This window comes from Brassica napus, chromosome C3 (genome assembly GCF_020379485.1).
Source record: "Brassica napus cultivar Da-Ae chromosome C3, Da-Ae, whole genome shotgun sequence".
In the NCBI taxonomy this organism is placed as follows: domain Eukaryota; kingdom Viridiplantae; phylum Streptophyta; class Magnoliopsida; order Brassicales; family Brassicaceae; genus Brassica; species Brassica napus.
The window spans coordinates 54,800,283-54,828,263 of NC_063446.1; the positions used below are offsets into that span (position 1 = coordinate 54,800,283).

Consider the following 27,981-nt stretch of genomic DNA (forward strand, 5'->3'; position numbering starts at 1 on the left):
GTAGACCTAAAGTACTCTTCCAGCAGAAAGTACTTAAAGATGTTATAGATCCAACAGAAAGTAACCTCTAGTGTAATGCTCTCAAATAAAAATCTATAGAATAAAATGCGAAAGACAAGTTATTAGAGTATATATACTATTACTATATAGTGGTAGTTGCCATAGGAGCCACTCAACTAGGCACTCAACTGTGGAATGCTCTTTTTGGATGGAGTTGAAATACGACTTCCAAATGGGTTCTTAAAGATGAAATAATAGCCCATAGCCGTCCCTCCCTAAAAGCATATGAAGTATAGGATAATGGTGTTGACTGCCTTGTTGGCCATTTACAAAGCCACAAAACATTCAGATAAACTGGTAACCGTCCCAAGAACATTATAAAATAATAAAAAATGGAATGAAATAAAATTATAGAAATGATGAAAATTAATTATTCCGTATCAATTTTAGTGAGGAGCATTTTTTTCTATATTTTTTTACAATAAAAAAATGAAAAAAAATGTTAAAAGGAAAAACTATATTATTTATGAATAGTAAAATTTATTAGGAATATTAAAAAATACATTGTTCTTTTTCATTCCTTAATCACCATTCATATCCAAAATGTAAACCAATATTTTAATAATTTTTTGGAAAAACTACGGCATTTGTTAAACAAGGCAAAATTAACGAGATATGGCTGCTACATGTTTTAGAATAAACCATAAAATTGAATAGTTCAATGCTGTTCTCATGTATTTATTGATTTTTTTTTCGATAAACATGTTAAATTATGTATTTATCGAATTACAGCTAAAGAACAGCATCTACATGACTAGGATTTATTTTGATTTTTGATCCTAATTTTTTACTCTCCTTTTATTTTATTTTTGGGTGGGGTCTGTAAATGCAACGTACATGGCTGACTTCTCCACGTACCGTCGATATTATTTCGTTATTTCTCACAAAAACGAAGCTTCTAGTTCCAAGCATCCTCGTCAACTTTAGTTTTATTAAAGGGCACGTAAACGTTAGCTAGGTCAGCACAATTGAATAAGTTTGATGTGTAGATTGTTTTGCAATAGATTTACCCATTTGTGTGTATTTAAGTTTCTGAAGTTTGAATTTACAAATAGATATATAAAACTGAATATAAATATTTGTCTAAATATGAAAATATCTAAAAACGTTTTTACGGTTTTGGCGAAAATATTTTTGCAGTTTTTAAGGAAAAATGTTTTTTTTGACGAAAAAGTGCATTTTTGTGGTTTTGGCGGAAAAATGCATTTTTGCGGGTTTGGCGAAAAATACGTTTTTGCGGGTTTGGCGAAAAATACGTTTTTGCGGTTATGGCGGAAAAGGTGTTTTTGACGAAAAATGTGTTTTTGCGGGTTTGACGAGAAAATGTGTTTTTACGGTTTTGGCGGGAAAATACGTTTTTGCGGTTTTGGCGGGAAAAGTGTGTTTTTGACGAGAAAATGAGTTTTGACGGTTTTGGCGGGAAAATGTGTTTTTTGCGGTTTTGGCGGGAAAATGAGATTTGCGGTTTTGGCGGAAAAATGTGTTTTTACGGTATTAGTGGGGAAATGCGTTTCCCGGTTTTGGCGAGAAAATGCGTTTTTCCTGTTTTGGCGGAAAATGCATTTTTGCGGTTTAACTTTTTTGGCGGAAAAATGCATTTTTACGGTTTTGACGGGAAAATGTGTTTTACCTTTTTGGCCGAAAAGTGTGGTTTTACTGGTTTGGCCGAAATGTGCGTTTTTATGGAAATGTGTGTTTTACGTTTTTTTGCGAAAAAATGCATTTTTGGCGGGAAAGTTTGTTTTTTAGTTTTGGCGGGAAATGCATTTTTCGGTTCTACGAAAAAATGTATATGCAAAAAAAAAATAGAATTTTGGTTATTTTTAAAAGGTTATTTTTGTTATTTATTATTTTGGACTGAATGATGGTGCATCTGGATAATTTGGAAGAGAATTTGAGATGAGTTTTAAAAAATTTAACTGGGTGATCCGTCTGGATGTAGCATTATAATGTACAAAACGAACATCGATTTGGATCTTCACCCAGATGAATTAGTTGGGTGAGCAACGAACAGCACCATTTTGGATCGTAATCGTTTGCTGAAAATATTATATAACAAAATAAATTAGGGAACGCCATTTTTGTAACAACAAATTAGTGAACGCCTTATTCGCTAACCAATATTTTTAGTTTTTTTAGATAAGTAATTTGTTGTCTTAGTGGGCCTATTATTAGAGAAAAAGACAAAAATAGCACTAAATCAAGTTTATGTTCCCAAACTACCATTCAAGGTCAAAAGTCACAAAAATAGCACTTAATTATCAAAAGTCACAAACTTAGGGTTTAAAGTTAAAGGGTGGGGTTTAGGATTTAGGGTTTAGGGTTTAGGGTTTAGATTTTAGGGTTTAGAGTTTAGAGTTTAGGGTTTAGGGTTTAGAGTTTAGGGTTTAGGGTTTAGAGTTGAGAAATGAGGTTTTGAGGATAAGATTTCAAATTTTGAAAAATAAAAAAATTAAAATTTTCAAAGGATAAACTTAGAAATGTGCTATTTTGGTCATTTTAGTTTTTGAGTGCTATTTTTGTGATATAAACTTAGAAAGTGCTATTTTGGAGATTTGCCCCTATTATTATCCAGTCAAACAAAAAAAATAGAAAGTTTCATTTGTCTAAAAACAATACAAAGTCAAAAGTCCACCTTTATAAAGACGAAACTGAGAAGGTTACAAATCACCGTGGACGCATTCTCGCCAATCGGAAACGAGCACGTGTCAAAGCTCCCTTCCTCCTCCGTCGTCATCGTTCATCTCTGCAACAAACAAACGACCTGAGGAGCAAAAAAAAAAAAAAACAGAGAGATCTCTCCTTTAAACATTTCATCATGGTTCTCCGATCAAAATATCTATGCTCATTCCTCTTAATCATAGCCATCCTATCGCACGTTTCTCAATCTCTCCACTTCGAGTTAAAATCAGGCAAATCAAAATGCATCTCGGAGGACATCAAAAGCCATGCGATGACCGTCGGAAAGTACACCGTCGTCAATCCCAACGAGCCTTACCCTACTCCACAATCTCACAAGATCAACATAAGGGTACTCGTAAATTCGTTTCCTTTTTTCAGAAATTTGTGAACTTTTGATGTAACACATTACAGGTGACGTCGAGTCACGGGAACACGTACCATCACGCGGAGGAGGTGGACTCTGGGCAGTTCTCGTTCACGGCGGTGGAAGGTGGGGAATACTCGGCGTGTTTCGCTGCTCACGATCATAAGCCTGACGTGACGTTGGGTATCGATTTGGAGTGGGGGACGGGTGTTCATTACAAGAGTTTGGGTAGTTTGGCGAAGAGGAGCAAAGTCGAAGTGAGTTTCTTTTTTAAATATTGTTTTGGTAATAATAATAACTCATCAGATTCTTGATGTCTTGTTGTGTTGTGTTTGTAACCAAAAGGTCATGGAGTTTGAAGTAAAGGCATTGATTGAAACCGTTAACTCGATTCATGATGAGATGTTTTATCTTAGAGACCGGTAATGAAAGTTTCTTTCTATAGGCTTACACTTTCTATAATTGTTGCAATTTTTTTTTTGATTTAGACTTGTGTGATCAATACTGTTTTTTGTCTCAGGGAGGAAGAGATGCAGGATCTGAACAGGGCTACAAACTCGAAGATGGCGTGGTTGGGTTTACTGTCTCTTTTCGTGTGCTTAGGAGTTGCTGGGATGCAGTTTATGCACTTGAAGACGTTTTTTGAGAAGAAGAAAGTCATCTAAGAGGTGTAAAATGGAATAATTCCACTCTTTCTTTCTTTAATCAGCTCAGGGAAGGGAATCTTTCACTCTCTGGTGGGTTTTGTATATTCAGATTTTTGTGGCTTGAGCATATGGCCTGCCTCTTGAACTAAATGAATGTGAAAGTGTTATGCCATTTTTGCACTCTGTCAACAGAAAGAATAACTTGGAAAACGTTATATACTTAGGCAGAAGAAGAAGTTTACCAACAAGAGATTCAGTTGGAACCAGTGCGTTAAACCACATAGCTAAACAATTCTCTCTGAGTTTAACCACAATTATTAGATTGTGAAGGTAGATTAGAGACATTTTTTGCCTTTTAACTAAATTCTCTTATAGATAAAGACGGAGCTTTAAACCTCCATTATGTTTTTTTTGTCTCTCTCCTAAACATGCTGCAACTACTCTCATTCACATAGAGCGCTTAATGAACAATTGAGAGGAAGTGTACTGGAGATTAACTCGGTACTATCATCACACTCATCAGATTCTCCAAGTACAATCACAGATCACACACTGATTCTAGTTTTTTCAAGAGAGATGATTATTTACCTGACTGTGTTGCTTGGTCAAGAGACTCAAGACCTTGTAATAAACGAAGTTTCAAATGATTTACAAATATCGTTTGAATGGTAACTAAGTTGCTTAAACGTAATCTTCTTGAATAACATATAACCAACAGGTATTAATGATAAGCAAAGGCTAGTAGAACTTTCGCTGTTTAAAACACCAAACGTTTCAACAATCCAAAACCAATAGATATGGTTGTCTTGCAACAAGAAACACACATAAATGGTCTAAATTAGAAAAAGAAGGAAAAGACATTTTTTTTCCTCGTTCTTATAACAACTGGATATAGAGTAATATTATCCTCTCTGTGTAAAGAGAATGATACTATTGGTTTACTTGCCACCACCAACTTCCTTGACGGCACAGATCTGCTCCTCTCCCATGGAAGACATGACAGACACCACCACATCCTTTCCCTCCTCGAATCCACTCTTCATCTGCATATTTTTTTTAACAAAATTGTTTTCAATATCACAATCTCAAATATGAAAAACAATTCATGTATATGATGAAAAAGACAAGAAACTAACCAGAGCGCTGAGATTATCATCGGTGGGAAGCTTGAGGTCGTCCTTGGTGCCACCACTGTCGGTCAAAAGGCTAACCTGTAACATGACCAAACAAACAAAAATTATAACTTCAAACATGCCCAAAGAGGAAACCAAAACATTAAGTGAAGAGAAAGGTTAACGTACAAAGCCATCCTCAGAGATATCAATCAACTGGTAGTCAACACGGTTCACATGTGGAACCTGACAAAAACAAAAACAATCTGAATCAGATCATGTAATATAAACCAAATCTTGTAAAGTTATGTTTTAGACTTACATCACAATTGTGGGAAGAGGGAACAATATCCTCGAGCTTCTTGGCAGTGAAGATATCAATGGCAACGAAGTGACACTTCGCGTGACCGTGCTTACCAGTCTTCGAAGTCGAAACCTCAACAACCTATCAATCAATCATCCCAAAAGAGCCCAAAACAAAAATAAATAAATATCGAATCAAAAGACTTTATCATCCGTAACAATATTTAGATCAAAAACACAAAACTAGATTCCGTATATTCATTCAAACAAAAAACACATCTCTTATGTTTATTTTCATCACAGAAGAGGATACAATAATTAAATAAAAACTAACATATCTCAAAAACTCAATCCAAATCAAAGGAGCTATACAGAGAGATCTAGAATCATGATAACGAGATCGAGAGGCGGTACCTTGCAGGGACGGCCCTTGATGACGATGTGACCACCTTTACGGATGTTACCAGCCTGCTGAGGGTAGGTCTTGGAAGCTCCGGCGTCGCTGGACTCGAAGTGGTGCTCTTCGTCAGACATGTTGAGGGAGAGAGATGGAAATTAGATTGGAGAATGAATCAGATTGAGAATGACCAAAAAAAAAAAGAGAGTGATGTCAATTTTTATACGGAGGAAGAAGGCTAGGGTTACTGTATTAATATCTTTCTCAACCGTAGGATGGGAATATCTCAACGGTTGAGATTTAACTAGATTTATCTTCTCTGGTGCGTCACGGCGTGCAAACCACGCGGCCCTACACTTGTTTGCGGTGTCTGATCGCTAGCACAAATTCTCCTTTTTTTTTTTAATTTTCTTATTAAAAATAATAAAATGAGACCATTCTAGATTTGAAAAGGCCAGATTTAAGTTGGACTTTTCTTTATACAAAATCATTTCGTTGTGTGTTGTAAACAAATCTATTTGCTAAAAGGCTTAACCTGTGAGTTAACCAAAAGTCAGGAGTTATTATTCGGTTTATTTGTTTAATCGTTCTTAAGTTGCAGTTCTTGCTTGAGTTGAGTGTTGGTAGGATTACCTCTTTCATCAGAGTATTTACAATGCATGTTGCAACATCATCCTTTCTTCTACTCGTATCAAACATTCAAATGGTAACTAACGCAGAATTCATTTATTCTTTAAGTTTTAAACACCAGAGCTCCGTACTCCATAGTCAATGATGAGGATATCATTCTCACGAAATTCGAAGACATGGACCAACATCTTGGAATATTGGAAGGGGAGATTTTTGTGATTAACATTGGAAACTGGGCTAAATGGACCTGACAATCTACGGCCCACTGTCCTTTTTATCAATGCTATTTTATTTCTACATGAACTCATGATACTGTACTATATAAATGGGCCATGTTGGTGCATTTTGTTTCCTTATATAGTTATGGTAGATCAAGTAAAGTTATACGGTATATATGTAAGTTACAATCATGCACACTACAAAGATAAGCTTAAATAAATATTAACCGTACGGAGAAAAGGTAGTAGTAGGCTGTTAAAGTAAAATCAGGGTCTGTGTTTAAAGACGCAGAGAATCTAGAGTGAAATCGTATGTTGGATTTCGAAATCTAACTGTTTTTTAATATGCGTTTTTGTTATGTATTACCTCGTAAGAAGAGATCATATTTTTGCTGGAAGAATTTGATTTGCAAAACTCAGTACAAATAAGTATGATAATAATTGATTGTTTACTAGCAAAATATATTATTCATTCCGTTTCAAATTAGTTGTCGTTCTAAGTTTTTCAAGCCAATTAAAAATAGTTAAATATTCAATTTATTTAACTATTAAAATTCTATTATTTTATTTTTTTAATTAATGTAGGAATAAAAAAAATAAATTAGTGATATAAATTGCATTGAAATCCAAAAACAATTTTTATTGCAACAAAAATTTTATTTTTTTTAAGGAGTAGTATTTAGATGAAATGGTAAAGAAGAACTAAAGTGTTAAAAAAAAAGTAAAGAAGAACTAAAATATAGTACTCCCTTCATTTTCTATTAGATGTTGTTTTAGAATTTTGTACATAATTGACTTATCCACGTTGAGTTTTATAATATTACTATTTTTTACATATTTTTTCTTTCAAAAATTTGAAAACATAAAGTTTTTAATTATCAATACCAAATTTACTAGAAAACCAAACCAAGAAAATGAGAAAAGGAAAATAAAAAAAGCGATGAAAGGACCGAGTATGACAAAATATGGCATGTCACGGTTATTAGAAGACTCCTGCGTCTGCATTTAATATTTATTGTTTTTATGGAAACACAAAATCCAATAAAAAAGGAATATAAAATCTTTGATTCTTCTTTTATTTGCTGCCTTCATCATAATAGAATCTGAGAGAGAGAAAAAAGGCCAGAGACCCGGAGGGAGAGAGAGAGAGAAATAGAGTTGGCCCAGCGATCGAAGAAAAAGAAGACGGCTTGAGAGCTTTCTTCTTCCATGGAGTATTGATTATTTGGCAGTCTCTCTTCTCTTATTTTATACTACATTGTTTTTTGTTTTTTATTTTTATTATTAGTCTGACCGGCGATTTAGGAATGAGTGTTTATTTTATCATCAACGATCAAAGATTTGTTTTTCTCTGTTCAAAGTGCGATCGGATGATGTGGGTCTGAGGTAACAATCTCTATCACCCTACTTTTTATATTTTATTTTAATATTTATTTTATAATTCTTATAGTTGATTTGCCATTTTTCTATTAAAGTAATTTGCATAATCAGTGTTATTTTGTTTGATGAATGTAGGTTAGTCATTTAAAGTCAAATCCATCCTAAAATCCACAACCTCTGTGATTATAAATCTTCCCCTTTTCACTTTATTTATTTTGTTTCTCCTTGTTTGAAAAGATGAATGTAGCTCCATTTGTAGAATATGGCTTTTTAGATGCAACAATTTTTTATTGATAATGATTATCTATTAAACCAAATTATTTCATAATTTGCTTCTTCTTGTGTTGCGAGAATCATGTGATTGCGTTTCCGGGTTTTACATATATACAATTAAAGCTGCACGAGTTGTGTTTATAAGCAGAGCAAGATCCCTGTGTGTAAAAGCTTTTTTTGTCCTGAAGATTTTAATGCTTTGCAGTTTGTCTGCAGATTCATCATATATGAGAGAGGTTTCATAAAAACAAACAATGCGATGCCGTTTTTAAGAACCAGGTCTCCTCTTGATTCTTATTTTCCACTCATATGGTTTCATTTACGCATGTACTGATATTTTTTTGGTTTTCTATTGATCCGCTTGTGTATAGAGTTAAGAGGAATTTGGTGGATTAAGCAAAGGGAAATAACTCAACTGAAGATATGAATTTGAGTGATCATAATACATCATCTGAGAATGCAACTAAAAGACAGCTTCCTGTGTTTCTCTTACCAAACTCAACTTCACAAGCTTGCAACGCTAGTCCTGTTAAGGCCAGGAGGAAAATGATTGACCTTCAACTCCCTGCACACATGTATCTTGATACGGATGAGACCGATGATAATACGATCTGCGCTCCATATAAACGCTCTAAATCTGGAAGAGGGGATGATGCTTCTCATCAGAGCAACCCTTCAGGATCTTGCTTAGATGTGAAGAACTCAACTGGCTTATTAGCTGACTTGAATGAGCCACTCACATTGCAAGATTCAGAACCTCTTGCGCTCTCCAGGGATACCTATTCTCATTATAGGAGACACAATGCAGATGTTGAAGGGCACTGGTCGGAGAAAAACACAAGTCAAAATGGATGGATGGTCCTTGACGCAGGTTACATGCTCTCTTCACTTTCATTCCATTTCTAATGATATATGTTTTTAAATATGTCGTAATAGTGTCATTTATGATACATGTTGACGGCTCTTAAAATGGTTTTTTTTTTTAATTGTATGTTGCCGTTTTTGCTTAAGTTCTATTTCTCAAATGTTAATAGGGCATGGCGGAAGCACTCAGAGTCAGAGAGACCTGCATATACCTTCCCGTTCTGACAATGCAGTTCAACCTCAGAGGCAGAGCTATCCTCCGACTGATTATAGCAATGTAACATTCTCCCGGGAAAGAGCACATCGTGAGCTGGAAGCTCGTTCAGTGAATCCTCAAGCTTCTTATGATAGCTACGTGGAATCAAGTGTGGCTTCTTATGAATGCTCAGCTGGATTGCCCTGGCTAAAACCTAAGCTCCCTTGCAAAATTGAAGTATCCAATGGCTTCTTGGACTTGAATGCATCAACAAATCAATTCACAGATGGCCTGAATAGTGTTTCCCCTCAGAAAAGTTTGAGATCATCTGCTTCATGCTCTAACAATGCCAACACTGTAAGAGTTGAGAAGCATACTTCCCTTCTCTCTCACTCCTTGTGCATCGCTGATCAGCATAAGGAAATGAACCACTTGTTAAAGCGAGACTTCGATATCAACTTGCCATGTGATGATGCCTCGGTTTCTGTTGACAAGCATGGTGCTAAAGCCTTTTGTCTTAAAAAGGAAGGAGAGAACAAAGCTGCCAACATCAGACACTGCTTTGATTTGAATGCATGTGCTAGTGAGGATGATGAAGGTTCAGGCTTACATTCTAGTCTAAGAGTGAAAACAAAAGGAACTTTTTCGATAGATTTGGAAGCTCCCCCCACTCTCCAGAGTGAAGAAGAAGAAGAAGAAGATGGAGAGAGCTCGCAGGATGAACTCATCAAGGTAGCAGCAGCAGAAGCAATAGTCGCCATTTCATTGTCTGATCATCCTGATGACGCAGCTTCCTCCTCTTCAACTGATGTGGCATCGAAAAGTCCACTCTCTTGGTTCGCAGACATTATCACTTCTTGCAGTGATGAGTTAGAAAGAAAGATTGATGGTTCTGGAGAAGAGAATTCTTCTGGGGAGATTGACTACTTTGAAGCCATGACCCTGAGTTTACATCCGACCAAGGAAGAAGACTACATGCCAGAGCCATTAGTCCCTGAGAATATGATCTTCGAAGGGACGGGCTTGAACAAGCCAAGAAGAGGAAAAGCAAGAAGAGGAAGACCGAAGAGGGATTTCCAGAGAGATACTCTCCCTGGACTCTCTTCTCTATCAAGGCACGAAGTCACTGAAGATATACAGTTGTTTAGTGGGCTTATGAGAAGCAGAGAGTCCACCTCTGGTGGAGACAGTAGGGCTACAGGATGGGGAAAAGCAACAAGAAGACCGAGGAGACAAAGGTGCCCTCCTCCTGCAACTGTAATCTTAACATGATAGTTTGAGGAAACAATCAGAACTTCACAAACCTTGAAACATTGCAAAGAGTACAATTAGTATTAGAATACATTGATGTTATTGAATGTCACCTTTTGTTGGTTATAAAAAAGATACATCTGTTTATTATTGCAACTGTTTGATGCCAAGGTACAGTTTACCTTTTCTACCAATCATTGTTCTAATATGATCTTTAAAGTATAAAATCCTATTATACTCTTAACTAATAACCAAATTTAATCAGTTTGATATTTTAAAAAAATTCTAACAAGGGACAATAGCTTGATATAATTATGAACAAATAAAAGTAAAAAAAGTATGCTTGAATCTGAAGCAAAGAACAAATAAAACAGAGGAGAAACAAGAATGAGAAGAACAAAATCTTGATTTTTCAGTTACTGCTGATGGCATTAATCTATAGGAGCAGGAAGATTGAGATCGATGAGTGTATGCATCTCATGAGCCACTTGGTGTTGTTGTTGGATCACCAAAGTCCTGTGCTCATGATTACCAAGGAAATGTGATCTCTTGTGACCACCCAATGCTTGTCCTGATTTAAACACCCTGAAGCAAATAGGACACTCATGGCCTTTGCTTTTCTTCTTTGCACCACCACCACTTGCTTTCTTAACCATTGTGGATCTATTACTATGAATCTTGATTGTGTCTGCACAAGATTCAGTCTCCAAGCTTAGCTGATCACCACTGTCATAAACTGATTCAGCTAACTCATACTTGGTTTTCTTCCGACCGTAACAAGGAAACCCTCTTTTGCTTTTCCTCAGATCATACTTTGTAGACGAACGACCTGATCCGGTTCCTGACCGTTCCTTCCGGAATCTGTTATTGAGCCCCATTGCAGCATTGTTAATGAATCCAGCATCAACAGAAACGTCTGAGTCTAACTTCTTTGGTCCATTCCTGAAGTATCCAGAATCAGAATTGTCTGATTCATACAGAACATCTACTCCTCCAAGTTTGTCTTGCTTACAAAATTTCTTCAGCTGTTCTCCTGAAGATGACTTGGTCTCAAGTATCACAGAGTAGTCTGAAGACTCAGCCATGTTATGTCCTTTCTTGAAACTTGAGTCTCTAGACATCATCATCAGAGACAATGCCATTTCCTCTTGTTCAGGCTCAATCCCAGTGTCATCAGAAGATGCTGAACCGTACTGATTCATGATGCTACCACCAACAACTCTCTTGGATCTTCTCCTGGTAGGTGATGAAGAAGCTTCAGTCTCAGATTGACTATCCATCACAATCTTCTCTCTCTCGGAGTGACAAGCCATGTGACCACAAAGAGCTTTAGAAGAAGGGAAGCCTTTACCACATTCTCTGCAATAAAGAAGTTGCTGTTGGTGTTGTTGATGTTTCAGAGCCATCATGCTTCTTTGAACCACAAACCTCTTGTTCTTTTTAGGATTCTCTCTCAGACCGTAGCTAGAGTTGCCTCCATTTTCGTCGACTCTGAGATTATTGAGTTCATCTGAATCAGCTGAGTTCTCGTGGTTCATGTGAGTTCTGATGTGACCTCCAAGTGATTTACCACAAGGGAACCTCTTGCTGCAGAACCTACACGCAAACTTCCTCTCTTGGCACTGCTCCATCTTTTAAGACTAATAATATCAAACACTGTATAATAAGCAAACACCATAAGAAGAAGGGAAAGTAGTGAGAACCCATTTGTTTGATTTACCTCAAGTCTTGGAAGTAACACTTATATCCCCAGATGGTAAGAGAGAGAAGCATCAAGCACAAAGCTTGATACTTTTTTCACAGAGATCAGATGTTGTGGAATGTAACAGTCCTCCCTTGTTAAATTACAGATCCTACCATCAAGCAAAAGAGAACACAAAAACAGGAAACAAATAAAACAGACTTTGAAAATATCTAAAGTTAGGAGATTTGCTTTCTTTTTAGAGTTGGGAATGAAAAGATGAAAAATTATAATCAGATTTACAGAATGCAATTTTCCCAATTGAGATTAAGGGTAGGTTTAAATGAGTGGATACCAATGTATAAAACTTTATTTTTTTAAAATGGTACTAATGATTAATGATTTTTTTCTTAAACATAAAATCTGTGGTATTTGTAAAACTATATATGCATTCTGTATTTTAAGCTATTTTCTTGTTTTTCTGAAAACTATCCACCATTTTCAAAATGGGTAAGAGTGTCTGTCACAATTCCTTTCTTTTTTTTGGTTAGAGTCTTTCAAATCCAAAGTTTTTCTTATTTTTATTCCTGTCTTTAACAATATAAGTTCGTTTGTTTTCCATTTTGTTGCCAATAAAATTCATGTTATCACCAAAGTCCTCCTTACACTCCCCATCTCTCAGCTATATGTTCATCATTTTTCAAAACTTGTATCAATGTCATTCATTGTTGCCTCTTCGGTTTCTCCTTATTTTCAGTCTTTTACCTTTTTTAGCTGCAACAAGCGTATTAGTGTTGAGATATAGTGTTTTTCTTAATGGACTTGTATTATACCACTAGACTAATTACTCTTTTAATTTTGTTCAATATATACTTTTATATTCCCACTTTTTCTTTGTTTGGTTATAACTTTTAAACTTGATTCACAGGTTTTTGCACTATTTTCCTCATCTAAGAAAATAGTAAAAAGTTTTTTTCCTCGTTTTTTTCCTATGTACAACTCACACACATACACACATTCATTAAAACCAAGTCAATACACAGACTGCACGTTATGTAATGAAACAAAACAAATAGTTAGAATTCTATTGTCTACAACTTAAATATAATCAGGAATCGGATGATAATGGCATCATGTCCTACTTAGTAAACGGACAAGACGTTGAAAATTCCTTTTAGCAAAAACCAAAATTGATTTGGAAATAGAAAAACAGACGTTACAACAACAAAAAAAACTCATTATATTTGCAGGGTTCTATAAATCAGTGTCTTGTTGGGTATTCACAGAGACAAGCGAATTTAATTACTTTACAGCGATATATCATGAGATGAGAGAAGAGGATACATATGGATAATATATATGGGCCATCATTTTTTGAAGTATAAATTTATTCATAGACAAATAGAGACTTTCATGTTACACATAATATACAGCTCCCAAATTGATGGAACGCATGCGTTTCTCATTGAGTCATTGTCCTCTCCTCTCTCAACCATATCTAAATATTTTCTGCTTTTTTTTTCTTATGATGTTTAACTATAAGCAATCTTACAAAAAAAAAAATGTTTAACTATAAGCACAAAACAAGCAAAAATACACTATTTTCATTTTCGTGATTGTTTACACACTCTACAAGTCTACAAAACAAGCGTGGAAAATAAAATATCAATAATATCTGCCCAAGTAACGTAGGACTCTAATTACAAGATCAAAAGAGTAGAATCAAGATTCAAGAAAGATCCACAAAGAAATGATGAACTTTCGTCTTCGGGCAAAAGAACTCTATATATGAATAACACAGATCTCTCGAAAAAAGAACTCCAAGAAACCCCAAGAAATGTGTCAACTATAAAATATCTAACTAGCAAAGGTCTCTGTGACTCTGTCTATATGTATATGTATACGAATTGGGGCAAGAGCTTTAGTTGTGAAGAGGATTTGGACCGGAGGGAACGAGTCTTTTATCGACGCCGTACCTTGGATCGATCTCCGGCGGAGGAGGGGAAACAAGTGGCTGCTTCCAGCTGCTACGGTGGATCCTTTGAAGCTCAAGGCACATAGAACGCGCGTAAGGACGAGAGAAGGAGTCACAAGGAGTCACGTAATACGGGAGGTGAACCCTCGGGATGAATCGGTGAGTTCGGTAACGGAAGTTTCTTGATGTCATCGTCCGGTTTACTTCTGCGGTTGGATAAGTGATGGAAGTTGTGAGAAGGAGGAGGAGGAGGAGGAGAGAGATCAAGATCGAACGGTTCAGGTGTGTCGTGGACATTGCTTGATTTGGTGAGAGAGATAGCAAGTTTTTGTTGAAGAAGGAAAAGTTCAAACTTTGTGGGAAAGAGGGAAGTAAAGCAAATTGGGATATTAATGCAACGCAGAAGATGCACATGAATCGACGTTAATTAGTTCGTTTTGTGGGTCCTTGCTTCATTTTCATAGACATAAATATAGTACGTGATACATTCCGATCGATTTATTTCACTTTCATTTGCTGTCTACCTGATTATTTATAGTACGTAAGAAAATGATTGGTTTTAAGTATTTTACATGAAAGGGCGCCCGTCTAGGAGGCGGAACGCCGTTCCTCGGACCGCAACGATTTGGACCTATTCGGTCTAATTAACTGGAAAACAGATTAATTAATTAATTTAAAAGCCAAATAATCGCTAAAAAATCAGACCGAAATCGATTCAAACCCAAAAATATTAGACTTATGTGACAAATTTTGGGCTATAAAGCCGGCCCATTTGTCCTTAAACGAGATGAAACCTTCTCTATATATTTATAAGGAGATCCCAAGAACCCTGTTAGTGATACTAGAGGTGGAGCCCCGCGCAAGCGCGGAGATGTTGACTTTGAGTGATTTTGTTGTCGTATGTTTCAAAAAAGATTGATGTAGCTGTTGGAGAATTTGTTTTAATTTAGAAGTTCGTTCATTATGTGTGTAATTTTGGATATAAATGGTGACGTTGTGTTGTGTTGATGAGTTTGTTTTGTTGTAATGTTCGTAGGGCATATCCAGAGTTTAGGATTAGTTGTTTGCCGTTTGTTTGATTTTGTCATCTTTTTTTGCGGGTTGTGGTCACTACAAAAAAACACATGCTTAACGAGGAAATTTAACGAGGAAAAACAATCCTCGTAAATTTACGTCGATTTTACGAGAAACTTACGTGGAAAACTAATGTCATCGTTATTTCCTCGTAAAGTAACGACAAAAGCGTTTCGTCGTAAAGTGGATGTAATTTGACGAGTATTTTTCGAGGAAATACTATTTCCACGTAAATACGACGTAAACTTCACGTGTTATTTACGAGGAAATAGTTTACGTGTATTTAGCGAGGAAATTTTGAATCCACCAACTTTGTAGGTGTTACACGTTTTTTTTTGCCACCTAATTAATTTTCGTCGTAAATTCATAGGAAAATTACAACTACCAGATTCGAAATTTCCTATAAATATGGATGTTTGAACATCATTTTAAACACACCAACAACAAAAAACGTGAAAAACATGGCTGGCTCCGGGACTATCTACTAGTTGCGGAAGTGGATGTATATGCATAGAGATGCTAACGGGAGAGTGACGAAAGAATACCTTACGGGTCTGAAAACATTTATGCATCAAGCATATTCAACACCGCTCGCCCAAGAAAGTGGTAAGATGTTCTGTCCTTGTTGGAAATGCAACAATTCGAAACTGGCAAACCGTGAAAATGTTTGGAAGCATTTAATAAATAGAGGTTTCACGCCAAATTACTATATCTGGTTTCAACATGGAGAAGGTTTTAATTATGATCAGAACGAAATTAGTAGTAGTAATAGAAATTTTCAGGAAAAAAAACTGGTTGATCATCATTTGCATAATGAACATAGTTACCATCAGGAGGAGATGGTAGATTATGATAGGGTTCATGATATGGTAGCTGATGCATTCGTAGCTCATGATGAAGATGAAGAACCTAATATAGATGCAAAAAATTTTATGAAATGTTAAACGCGGCGAATCAACCACTTTACTGTGGTTGTAGAGAAGGTCTCTCTAAATTGTCGTTAGCTGCTAGAATGATGAATATTAAAACTGATCACAATCTACCTGAAAGTTGCATGAACGAATGGACGGACTTGTTTAAAGAGTATTTGCCGGAAGACAATGTGTCTGCTGATTCTTATTATGAGATCCAGAAACTGGTTTATAGTCTTGGGTTGCCTTCGGAGATGATAGATGTTTGCATCGACAACTGCATGATCTATTGGGGAGATGATGAGAAGCTAGAAGAATGTCGATTCTGCAAGAAGCCATGATTCAAGCCGCAAGGACGGGGACGTAATAGGGTACCGTACCAAAGGATGTGGTACCTACCAATTACAGACATATTGAAAAGATTGTATCAATCAGAGTAGACTGCTGGAAAAATGAGATGGCATGCCGAGCATACTCAGACGGATGGTGAGATGACTCATCCATCAGATGCAAGAGCCTGGAAACATTTCAACAAAGTATATCCGGATTTCGCTAGCAATAGCCGGAATGTGTATCTCGGACTATTCACAGATGGATTTAGTCCGTTCGGAATGTCAGGGAGACAATATTCATTGTGGCCAGTCTTTCTTACACCATACAACCTGCCACCGGAGATGTGCATGCAACGGGAGTTGCTATTCTTGACCATATTAATACCTGGTCCGAACCATCCAAAAAGGTCCCTGAATGTTTTCCTATAACCACTGATAAAAGAGTTGAAGGATTTGTGGTCAACAGGGGTGAGGACGTATGACTGTTCAACGAAGACGAATTTTACGATGCGAGCGATGCTTTTGTGGGCCATAAGTGATTTTTCTGCCTATGGGATGTTGTCTGGATGGACACCACATGGGAGATTAGCTTGTCCATATTGTAATGGAACGACAGATGCGTTTCAACTGAAGAATGGTAGGAAGACAAGTTGGTCTGATTGTCACCGTCAATTTCTTCCCATTGGCCATCCTTACCGAAGAAACAAGAATTTGTTTAGGCACAAAAGGGTTGTGAGAGACACTCCTCCTCGATATCTAACTGGAGAACAAATTGAAGCGCAAATCGACTACTACGGAGCTAACGAAACAGTTCGTTGGGGTGGTAATTGGCATGTCCCTCGTAATGTCTGATTCTTACGGTGTTCATCACAACTGGCACAAGAAGAGTATATTTTGGGAGTTGTCATATTGGAAGGATCTTCTTGTGCGCCACAACCTCGATGTGATGCATATAGAGAAGAATTTCTTTGAGAACATCATGAATACAATATTGAATGTCCCAGGGAAGACAAAAGACAACATAAAATCGAGGTTGGACTTGCCGGATATTTTCTCAAGAAGCGAGTTACATATTAAAAGCAATGGACAAGTTCCCATTCCGATATTCAGATTATCTTCAGAAAAAAGTCGGTGTTGTTCAACTGGGTGGCATCAGAAGTGAAGTTCCCCGATGGGTATGTTTCAAATCTCTCTAGATGTGTTGAAAAGGGTCAAAAGTTCTCCGGGATGAAAAGTTATGATTGTCATGTCTTTATGCAACGACTACTGCCCTTTGCATTTGTGGAGCTACTTCCAACAAACGTACATGAAGCACTTGCAGGTACGTAGTGTATTATATCACAATAATTTTATAACGGTCTAATTAGCAAAATAATATATGACTAACAATGTGTTTAATTTTTTTGGAATATAAAAGGCATTGGAGCATTTTTCAGGGATCTGAGCACAAATCGTTAATTCCACATAAGCAGAATCGTCGTAAACACCACGTAAGCAGAAACCGTCGTAAACACCACATAAGCAGAAATCGTCGTAAATACCTCGTAGTGTGAAAACTAGCAAAAAAATAAAAAGGAGAAAAATACCAGATTCACATGTGGCAAGACTTCCAGCAACTATAATACGTAAGTCTCGCCCACATGAATTCTAATATCTTCTCCTTTTCCTTTTTTTTTCAAATATTTATAATTTGAATAGGATTTTGCTGAGGAATGTGATTTGAGATAGGGTGTGATTTGGGAGTTTGTGTGTGGTTTGAGAATGAGAGTTGTGGGTATATTTATAGGAAAGCAAGGCTCGTTAATTTCACGTAAGCAAAATCGTCGTTAATACCTCGTATATAAAAACACGGGCCTTTGTGATTCCTCGCAATTTCCTCGTACAGGATAACACGTGCCTTTGTAACTGCTCGCTATTTCGTCGTAACCTTACGAGGAATTTGCGACGATATGTAATCTTATATATACCCCCGAGCACTCACTCTTTCTTTCCTCTCTACTTCCTCTCCACTTCCTCTCCATTTGGTAGCAATGGTAAGCCTCTCTAATTCCTCTCTAATTTGGCTAGTTTAGGATAGATTAGGTGATTAGTATAGAGAATTTAGATAAGTTTACGGATTTTATGTTATTTAGTGTTGATTAGGTGGATAATATTGGGAAATATACTGTTGATGTTAATTTTAAAAATTAAATTTTTTTTTCAGGTTCGAAAAGGAAGACTTACTGCCCATTACAGAGATATGTTCGGTGAGCCGGGTAGTCGTTTAGACCCGGCCTCTTCTTCAGCTCCTGGTTCTTAGGGTCAGGAGACTGTCCCCGAGACTCAATACACTCAGAGAGTCTCTGGGTCTACTTCTTCTAATGCACCATCGGCTCCTCATGTGCCTTCCCCGATGGCTCATCCGACGATGCCTCCTCCTTTGCCTCCTCCGATGGCACCTCCGATGGCCGCCGATATTTATCCCGATTTGATGGTGCCTCCGAGTGCTCCTTACTCGCAGTACACTGTAGAGGGCATTCTCCGTCTGCCAGGCAGAGAAGGTTTACCAGTCATCGACCCCGACCGACTGGACGGAACTTTGTGATATGTTGCATTAATTTTTTTTTAATTCTTTTAAAATTCTTTAATAACATTAAAAAAATAATTTATATTTTAAATTTGTATTTTCCAGGTGGGGGGTTGACGGATGTCTTGCATCGGACGTAACCGACACACACGATCAAAGGTTACTTCTCCATGGCACATCCGAACTGGAGTAAGACGCATCACTACGTCAGAAAGACGTGGTTCAAAATTTACGCTGTAAGTTTCTATTAATTAATTATATATACTTTAATTTTGTCATGATTTATATATATATTTTCTAAAAAACTAATTGTTAATTTATTTTTTCTAACAGCAAAAATATAATTGGGCCTTGGGGATCACTGAGAGGGTGAGGAAGAAGTTTAACGCGAAGGCGAAAGTTCGCTTGTTGGACACGGTCTCCAACTGGAAGGGTGACTGGATCCTGAAGGGGTATGAGCGTGGCAAACCCGCTGAGCTCACCACGGATGTGTGGGATGGCTTCATCCGTTATTGGCGTCTTCCTGATTCCATTAGAATCGCCCAGTCTTGCTCTAACTCCCGTAACATGGTCGATGAGCACGGAAACGGGCCGATGCTTCACACTACGGGCCAAAAACTCCACGCCGGTGTCCGTTTGGAAATGGTAATTAAATATTTTATTAAATAATTTTTTTAATATATATATTTTTATTCTAACTTTCTTAAATGTTTTTTAGGCCAAAGAGGCCGGACATCTCCCGTCTCTTATGGAACTTTACGAGAGGACCCACAAGAACAAGGCGGGCGTATTTGTAGATGGCAAGTCCGACCAAATCTAGAACGACATGGTTGCTCGGGTTGAAGACCGCCAGACCCAGCTGACCCAGCAGTCTACCGACGGATTACCCGTCACCTTATCCACACTTGAAGTGGAAAAGATTTACGAGGAGGTAAATTTTCAAAAATTTTAATTTTTTATTATTCATTTAATATAACTTTAAATTTTTACTAACAATATTTATTTTTTGTTTTTAACGTTGTCCCTAAAAAAAAGGGACGGACGTTGGGGATTGGTTCCGTCAACGATGTTTCGAGAGCGACATCGTCTTATGGTCAGCGACGGGATGATGAAGTCACTGAGCTGCGTAACGAGTTGGCCGCGACAAAATCTCGTATGGGTGGAGTCGAGGGCTTCTTGGATGTTATAGCGGCCACAAATCCGGAATGGGAGTCCATGTTGAGGAACATGCGACAACAACATCCCATTCGAGGCGAGTCATCTGACATACATAACGAGGTGGATGTTGCGAGGAGGAGTGATGAATTCTACCAGGCGATGAACGACCCTTAGTTCTTTTTTTCCCGGTTGTTGTATTATAAATTCAAAACTTATTTATATATAAAATATTTTCGTATTGATTTATTTTTATTTTAAATTATAATTTTATTAATAAATTAAATAATTTTAATTATTTTTAATTATATTTTTAAATTCTGTAAAATAATAAAAACGATGTAAATTCGTAGCTAATGTACGACCTATTTACGTGGAAATCTTACGAGGAAATGACGAGAAATAATAAACGAGTATTTTACGAGAAAACATTTACGAGGAAATGACGAGGAAAGATAAACGAGTATTTTACGAGGAAATACTTTCTTGGTAGTTACGTGTATTTTGCGAGAAAACACTTTCAAGGTATTTACGTGTAGTTTACGAGGAACTCGTTTCGAGGTATTTACGTGGAAATATAGCGACCTCCTTACGTGAAATATTTACGTGGTCTTTACGACGAAATGATGTAATTCGTCTTTACGACGAAATATTTTCCTCGCTAAGTTACGACGAATTGGCGAAGAAATATGTGTTACGACGGATGAGTAACGAGCAAACGTGTTTCCTCGCTAATTCGTCGTAAAGCCTCTTTTACAACGAACTCACGAGGAAAACCGCCCTGGTTAAGATTATGTTTTCTTGTAGTGGGTGTATATATATGCCTTACTTTATTTTCATTTTTTTTTAGGGTGTTTTCATGTGTGTGAGGGAAGTAATTATAAAGCTAATTGCAATATTAGTAGTTGTAATATCAAGTATGACAGTAGTCCATTAACGTGCTTTATAGTCCAACAAACTTAGAAATCATATATATCAGTCGTTAATATTTGCTTAGTTTATATGTGGGACGAAGTTTTTTGTATTTCAATTTCCGTTTATTACCATTCGAAGCATCAAATAATTATTATGGAATAATATTATGCTGAGTATTAATTTTCATGAATTGTTTTGATTTGTGTTTATAATATATTATATATAGTGAGTTAATGGGGTTTTATTTATATGTATATTGTTTAAATCTAATGTTTCTTACCAACATAAATTTTTTTTAACGCTCTTTCATGTAGAATAATTTTGTGCAAGTATGTATTCTTCATCTTATTTAGTTAGTTGTTCAAATATGGACCTATGATTCCTTCGGAGATATGTATTCTTCATTTACATGTTCTCGGTTGTTTTTTCAATGTGTTTAATTATATTAAGTTTTGTTAATAATTGTTGTGTTCAGTTATTTTTCTATAAATATGTTTTTCCTAACCCTATTATATAGCCCACCGCAAGTGCGGAGTTGTTCACAGTATGTGGTGTAATAAAAAATGTTATAGGAGGTCGACCCGACTGATTTGTTGGTATAGTCTTAGTGTAATAAAAAATGTCATAGGAGCATTGAATTAAATTACAGCAAATTGCTTGTAAATCTAAACTCATAAACTGATTGAACCTTTAAATTTGTTTCATTAATAAAATACTTTTAATACTTTATAGCTTCAAAATTTTGTAATAGAATCCTTTATGTTTTTGATGAAAAAAAGTCTTGTGTTTACGTGATCTATGTTTTACTATCTAAACATGAAGTTGTGCATTTTGTTAACATGAATACGAAAGATTATGTCGACCCTGACTTTTTAATATTCAGAAAGCAGCCATCTCTTTCGTAACCTCACACCTTGGATTTTTCAGGTCCTTGATGTAATCGCAGTTCAGACCAGTGAGATGTTCAAACTCTATCAGTGAAAACCTCACAGGTTGTGAAACGACAAGACTTCAAAGCTCAAGCTTCTTCTTGATGTCCAGCTGGAAACAGAGAATAAAATGTACCAGCCTTGAAGTCCAACCAAAGCCAAGCTCCTTGAACTTGGTGAACACTCCCAACTTCGACGCCTTCAGATCCTCATATTCGTCAGCTGTGAGACAATTACATAGAGCTTTAAACAACTTCGTGTCATCAGAATGATACGAAATGCTCCTGATTGCGACAGACTCTTCTCCTAATGTAAACATCCTCGGCGGGAGTTCTGGTAAATCCATTTTAAGGCCGGCAAACAATCACAAACAACCATCTCAAACACATAGGTAGCGCACTATTCTAAATACTATAGAAGACTTGCAGACGACTTCCAGGAAGTGAGAAGACTACTCGGACGACTTCCAAGCGCGGGGCTGTGGAAAGAGTTCTTGTTTCATCTCAATAATTGTTAGGGTTTTTGTAGTTGTGAATTTTGCGTTTTGGGTGGATCATTTTTTTCAAGTTTTTTATTGTTATAGGTTAGAGTTGTGATGATGAACTGTATAGGCATTCTTCTCCACGTATGAAGGACGAAACTGTGTTAGTAATGTGATTGATATAGTTCGTGGTGTTGCTTGCTGTGTCATTGATACTTATTGTTTGATTGTCTTTTTAATTTGTTTCTTGTATTGTTGAGAGTACATAAATTATATAAAGGTTGTTGAGAGTACTTTTGTTTCTGAATATTTTTTTCCAGTTTAGTTGTGTAAGTTGTGTGTATTAAGTAATAATTTTTGTTATCTTTATTATGTTTGTTATATGTTTTTTTTTTTTATTTTTAAACTTGTTCCTTTTGCCGGACATTTAAAACAAATACTAAATAAATATTTATAGAAATAACTATAAAATAAGTGACAATTCTGAGTATTTGGGTCTTAAAGAATTTTAAACGAATTTATGTATTTCTCATAAGAAGACAATAGCATTAGCCTGTTGGGCATGTAAGTTATTTTCATAAGATAAGAGGGGTTAGCAGGTGGAGATCTTGTTGATGTCTTTGTGTCTGTCGGGATTGTCTCTTGTATCTCTTGTTGTGCATGTGTTTGTTTCTCTTTTATTTGATGGGTAATATGTAAACAAAAATCTTTGTTAGTTGTATTTATCAGAGTTCATAATTTACTCTACTTTTTCGTTTACATGATATCTCTGATCTTGGTTGTCGTCTTCGTCTTCTTCGTAAGCATCTGCGAAAGTAAGTTTGTAAATTGCTAAATAGATGGCAGTGTAGTTTGTATTTGTTTTGCTAACTCGATGTATGTGTCGTTGAATTTTTGTTGAGGTGATTGATTTGGTATATTTGTTTTGAAGTTTATTTGTAAGATTAAACAAAAAAGACAGGTGATCATCAATGATTCGTCTTTTTTTTGGATTCTAGTTTTTGGTGTTTTGATTGTTTAGGTTGTGGTTTCTTTTAAGCTGTAAAATAAATGTTTGTGTGAAACTAGTTTGAAATAAGGGAGATAAATAGACGACCACATATCTTGGGTAGAAAATATTTTTGATCATTGATGTTAGCACAATATAGACAGTAATATGAAGGGAATTGTATGTTGATTTTTTCTTACGTGTCAATGAGGAGACATATAACGACTCTAGTTGTTTTTATGGTGAGGTCAGACCTCTGGACAGAACGAATTTGCCCAACCACATCTGCGAGTTTAAATATCAGTTATGATATCGAAACATAATATAAACTCAGCTGCAATATGATAATATACCTGGAGTTCTAGGTTTGTGTATGCAATCACTTGGAGATTGTTGGTGAGATGAAACGAATGAGGAATGAATGATCAGTTATCTTGTACATGCTTGAGCACCAAGCAACATCGAAACGATCGACTTTCACAATGGAACCGACTTTCAAAGATGGCATGTAATGATTAGCACGTCCGGCGGGAATGAACCCATGAATCACGGAATCCGCAAATAATATTATTCAACAAAGAATCAGGAAATCAATTAAAAACAATTATGTTAAATAAATGTGATTGATCGAAGATTAACTTACATTTTCATCAAGGAAGAGAACCGTGATTCACATAAACTCACTGTCTTTCTTAAATAAGTCGTCCAGAGAGTAAGACATCGTAGAAGACTTCCTGGAAGTCGTCCGAGTAGTCTTTCAGTAAAAGACTACAACAATTGTCACAACCGACCTCCTACAGATCTCAAAATCTTGTTGAGCATGCATATCTGAATAAATAGAAAAACCATCTTTTAAACAAAAGACGAATGACTTACAGTCGGAGAAGATATGGTCAGAGAAGATGTGGTCCCAAGCGGTTACAGATCTGCAAATCGAAGGGAAAAGAAGAATCAAGACTACAATTTTTAGGGTTTTCCGGCGGCTAAACGCCTTAAGACATGAGAAATAACATACCGGCGGCGGAGTTTGGCAAACGAGATTTCAGATCTGAAAAAAAAGGAAGCGGATGGTCAGTTTAAACTACCAAAATACTCTACGACATGAAGGAGAAACAAAATTCGTCGTAATCGGAGAGATTACCGGCGAAGAGAACGGCGGAACAAGATCACGGTAGGGTTTTCGTCTTATCGCCTTCAAAATCGCCCTTGGAGAGAAACGGCGCTAGGGTTTCGTAAAGTTGTGAAAAAGTGAAAAAACAGTTTTTATATGTCCGGTAAATGATCTAGTTAGGTTAAAACGTACATTGGTAAAATTAAAGGTTCGGTACGATGTGGACGACTGAAATATAAGTCGCCTGGGTAAAATTATTCACCAGACGACTGAAATATAAGTCGTCCACACCCTAAACATAACCCCTAAACTTAATTATCTAATTAAACACTTCATAAAATCAAATCAAACTTGAAAAGTGTTTACTATACACAGAAATAAACACATATATGTGAAATTTAATTTTTGAAAAAAACATTTCAGCTTTCCAAAATCTAACCCTAAGAATACACACAATACTACAACATATGTTTACCAAACCCCTAAACCAAAGAATATCATGATTCACTACTTCCACTCATCTATCTTGAAAACAAATCAATTTTATCATATCTTAATTTATATCACTTAAAACTGTTTATAATTACATGATTTTTATTTTTCACTCATCATAATATTTTTTACAAAATTTATAAATTATTTTTAAGATAAACTGGTACCAGACGACTTACAAGAAAGTCGTCCAGACGACTTCCAACATCTCAGACGACTCAGGCGACTTACTGGGGATATATTCGTAAAAATGGCTTCTGTTTTTTGTATGGTCACAAGGGGCTGAGCTGTAATTTCACAAGACTTTTAGATTAGTTTTGCGTTTGATTCAAGTTTGGGTATAGGTTTGAGGTTAGAATCAAGTTGTGGGTTAGTTTTGGCAAATCTCCCTATGTCTTATAAGTCATTTATCAAAAAAATTAAAACATTTATAAAATTATATATCATGGATTACAAAATTATCTTATCTTAATTTAGAATTATTTTATCTTAATTTTAAATTATTTATATGACTTTATATAATATTTATAAAAAATAAAGAATCTCCTATATATTCAACAAGAAGTCACTTAAATGAGTTTTGCTTATACGTAGATCATTTTGTGAAGTCTTAAGAAAATTGTTATAATTTGCTTAATCGATAATTTTTTAATTTTATTTATTTTAGTTTAGATTCAAAATAAAAGATAAATCTAGAAACAATTAATATAACTTGCCAAAAATCTACGTTATATTATAAAGAATGATTTATGTAACTCATTTTTGAAATTATATAATGAATAATAGCGTTTGATCAATTCTTTTTATATTTATAAACTGCATAATATAATGAACACAACTTTTTATAATTTAAATTATTTAAATTTGATCTAAAATAAAAAAGTAAGTTTAAAGCTAATTATTATCACTTGCTAAATAACCTAAATAATATTACAAATAATAGTGGTGGCTAATTTCAAAATTATAGAAAGTGTAATAATATTTGATCAATTGTTTTTATATTTATATACTACATAAAATAATGAATAGAAAACAATTTATAGAAATTGATATAATGATTTCATATTCCTATAAAAATACAATATCTATAATAGATATTAATCCCTTATATTTTCTATATATGCTTTATACATAATTAGGCTTTGATTTAAAAAAATGTTTTGCATTTAAGTCAAATAATATACTGAATGAGGTAATGTTATGATTGAAAATAATTCTAAGATGAATTTTTTGTTCATTGATTGTATGTTTTATATTATTATTTAGAAAGAAAAATAAATATTTGGGAAAAATATGTAAACATTAGGAAATTATTAGCAAAAATTTAATAAGAAGAACAAAATGATGAGAAGAAAAATAAGAAGAACCGAAGAAAACGGTAAATGATGATAACAAGTTTTCATTAAATTCATGTTTCTTGATTTTTAGTTACATCTCTTTTCTCAAAACTCCTAGATATATCTATTTTTCTTTTTCGTAGATAAATTAAGGCTCCTCATTCAATTGAGTGATACCCCAACAATGGAGCTGGGGTTCATTGGCACGATGATAACGGAGAATCATAATAGCGTCAGTGCTAAGCTCGAGTTCACTCCTGGGGATCAAGGCACGATGATGGATTTCTATTTCGAATTCGAGAAATTGAAGAACAATATCGAAGATACAAAAATGGTGGAGGCGGTTCTCACTTACATGGGCTTAAAAGCGTACTATAAATGATGATAACAAGTTTTCATTGTACTGTTCACCAAATACAAAGGTCTCGTGAAAATGTTGGAGGCGGACTTTGCGATGGGATTGTCACGAATTTCTACTCCGTCATAGTTACTACGAACTTCACTCCGAGGTGAAACAATCATTGCGGCGTGAAGTGGTGCATCGACCCGCACAAAAAAAGATCTGTGTAATACCCCCAGACATTGGTCAGCCATTCGGTCAACAATCAAATTATTATCAAGTATAAAATCTACTGTCGTAATTGTCTATATCCTAATTTCAGGGTTTTAATTAGCTATCTATTTATTATATGACAATAAGACCAATTCTAATGAATGGTCCTTTTATTATATGAGCATAAAGGCACATTGGGATTTTAATGCAACGCAGAAGATGCACATGAATCAACGTTAGTTCGTTTTTGTGTGTCCTTGGTTGATTTTCATAGACATAAATATTAATACGTGACCTTATTATATTCATTCCGATCGATTTATTTGACTTGCTATTGCTTTTTACCTGATTATATAGTACGTAAGAAAATGATCGGTTAAAAGTATTTTGCATGAAAGTGTAGTACGTGTACACACTTACACAACCAATACAATACAAAAAGAGGACTTTTTCTTGGGTTCACCCCCTAAGGTAAACTTTTAGCTTCACCAACCAATAGGAAGTTGTCATTTTAGATCTAGTATCTTTTAATTAAGGAAACAAAATAACTTGCCAAATTATATTATGCTTTTAAAATAAAAAATAAAAAACTAAATAAATAAAAATAACAATAGTTCTAAAAAAAGATTATTTTAAAAAATATTTATTTTTAAGATTTAGAGTTTAGTGTTTAAGATTTATAATTTAGAATTTATCCAAATGTTTAGTGTTTTTCCAAGGGTTTAGGGTTTACCTAAGGGTTTAGGGTTTACCCAAGGGTTTAGGGTTTACCCAAGGGTTTAAGGTTTTCCCAAGGGTTTAGGGTTTAGGATTAGAGTTTAGGGTTTAGTGTTTTGTTGACAACATGTTTAGTGTTTTTCCAAGGGTTTAGGGGTTTACCCAAGGATTTAGGGTTTACCCAAAGATTTAGGGTTTAGGATTTGAGTTTAGGGTTTAGTGTTAGAGTTTAGGGTTTAGTGTTTTGTTGACAACATTTTTTTTTTGAATTCGTTTTTTATATATTATTTTTATTTATTTTTAAATTTTATTTTGAAAAAATAATATAATTTGCCAAGTTATTTGGTTTCCTTAATTAAAAGATACTAGATTTAAAATGACAATTTT

At 35.3% G+C, this 27,981-nt stretch overlaps 5 protein-coding genes across 8 annotated transcripts; 2 read left to right on the forward strand and 3 right to left on the reverse strand.

Annotated features, from left to right (window-relative positions):
• The first annotated feature begins 2,638 nt into the window (after nt 1-2,638).
• On the forward strand, nt 2,639-4,600 carry LOC106385954 (transmembrane emp24 domain-containing protein p24delta9). Its single transcript, XM_013825851.3, has 4 exons — nt 2,639-3,091; nt 3,154-3,363; nt 3,452-3,528; nt 3,627-4,600. The coding sequence occupies exons 1-4, from the start codon at nt 2,879-2,881 to the stop codon at nt 3,769-3,771; spliced, it is 645 nt and encodes a 214-aa protein (XP_013681305.2). The 5' UTR covers nt 2,639-2,878; the 3' UTR covers nt 3,772-4,600.
• Nucleotides 4,493-5,911, reverse strand: LOC125583599 (eukaryotic translation initiation factor 5A-2-like). Its single transcript, XM_048750796.1, has 5 exons — nt 5,583-5,911; nt 5,188-5,310; nt 5,055-5,111; nt 4,890-4,964; nt 4,493-4,796 (listed from the first exon to the last, which is right to left on the reverse strand). The coding sequence occupies exons 1-5, from the start codon at nt 5,700-5,702 to the stop codon at nt 4,692-4,694; spliced, it is 480 nt and encodes a 159-aa protein (XP_048606753.1). The 5' UTR covers nt 5,703-5,911; the 3' UTR covers nt 4,493-4,691.
• A 551-nt stretch (nt 5,912-6,462) lies between these two features.
• LOC106389544 lies at nt 6,463-10,527 on the forward strand. Of its 3 annotated transcripts, none has more exons than XM_013829829.3 (4): nt 6,463-7,799; nt 8,272-8,345; nt 8,438-8,937; nt 9,101-10,527. In XM_013829829.3, the coding sequence occupies exons 3-4, from the start codon at nt 8,490-8,492 to the stop codon at nt 10,396-10,398; spliced, it is 1,746 nt and encodes a 581-aa protein (XP_013685283.2). In that variant the 5' UTR covers nt 6,463-7,799; nt 8,272-8,345; nt 8,438-8,489; the 3' UTR covers nt 10,399-10,527. The 3 variants fall into 3 exon arrangements, with proteins under 3 accessions (XP_013685283.2, XP_013685282.2, XP_048606750.1); XM_013829828.3 differs by having other exon boundaries at nt 6,967-7,799; nt 8,283-8,345; XM_048750793.1 differs by lacking the exon at nt 6,463-7,799 and having other exon boundaries at nt 7,821-8,345.
• Nucleotides 10,528-10,625: 98 nt separating this feature from the next.
• Nucleotides 10,626-12,821, reverse strand: LOC106389539 (zinc finger protein ZAT4-like). Of its 2 annotated transcripts, none has more exons than XM_048750795.1 (2): nt 12,098-12,821; nt 10,626-12,033 (listed from the first exon to the last, which is right to left on the reverse strand). In XM_048750795.1, the coding sequence occupies exon 2, from the start codon at nt 12,006-12,008 to the stop codon at nt 10,809-10,811; it is 1,200 nt and encodes a 399-aa protein (XP_048606752.1). In that variant the 5' UTR covers nt 12,009-12,033; nt 12,098-12,821; the 3' UTR covers nt 10,626-10,808. The 2 variants fall into 2 exon arrangements, with proteins under 2 accessions (XP_048606752.1, XP_048606751.1); XM_048750794.1 differs by having other exon boundaries at nt 10,626-12,017; nt 12,098-12,810.
• An 823-nt stretch (nt 12,822-13,644) lies between these two features.
• On the reverse strand, nt 13,645-15,557 carry LOC106389543 (CLAVATA3/ESR (CLE)-related protein 9-like). Its single transcript, XM_048750797.1, has one exon. The coding sequence runs from the start codon at nt 14,445-14,447 to the stop codon at nt 13,980-13,982; it is 468 nt and encodes a 155-aa protein (XP_048606754.1). The 5' UTR covers nt 14,448-15,557; the 3' UTR covers nt 13,645-13,979.
• Between the last annotated feature and the right edge of the window lie 12,424 nt (nt 15,558-27,981).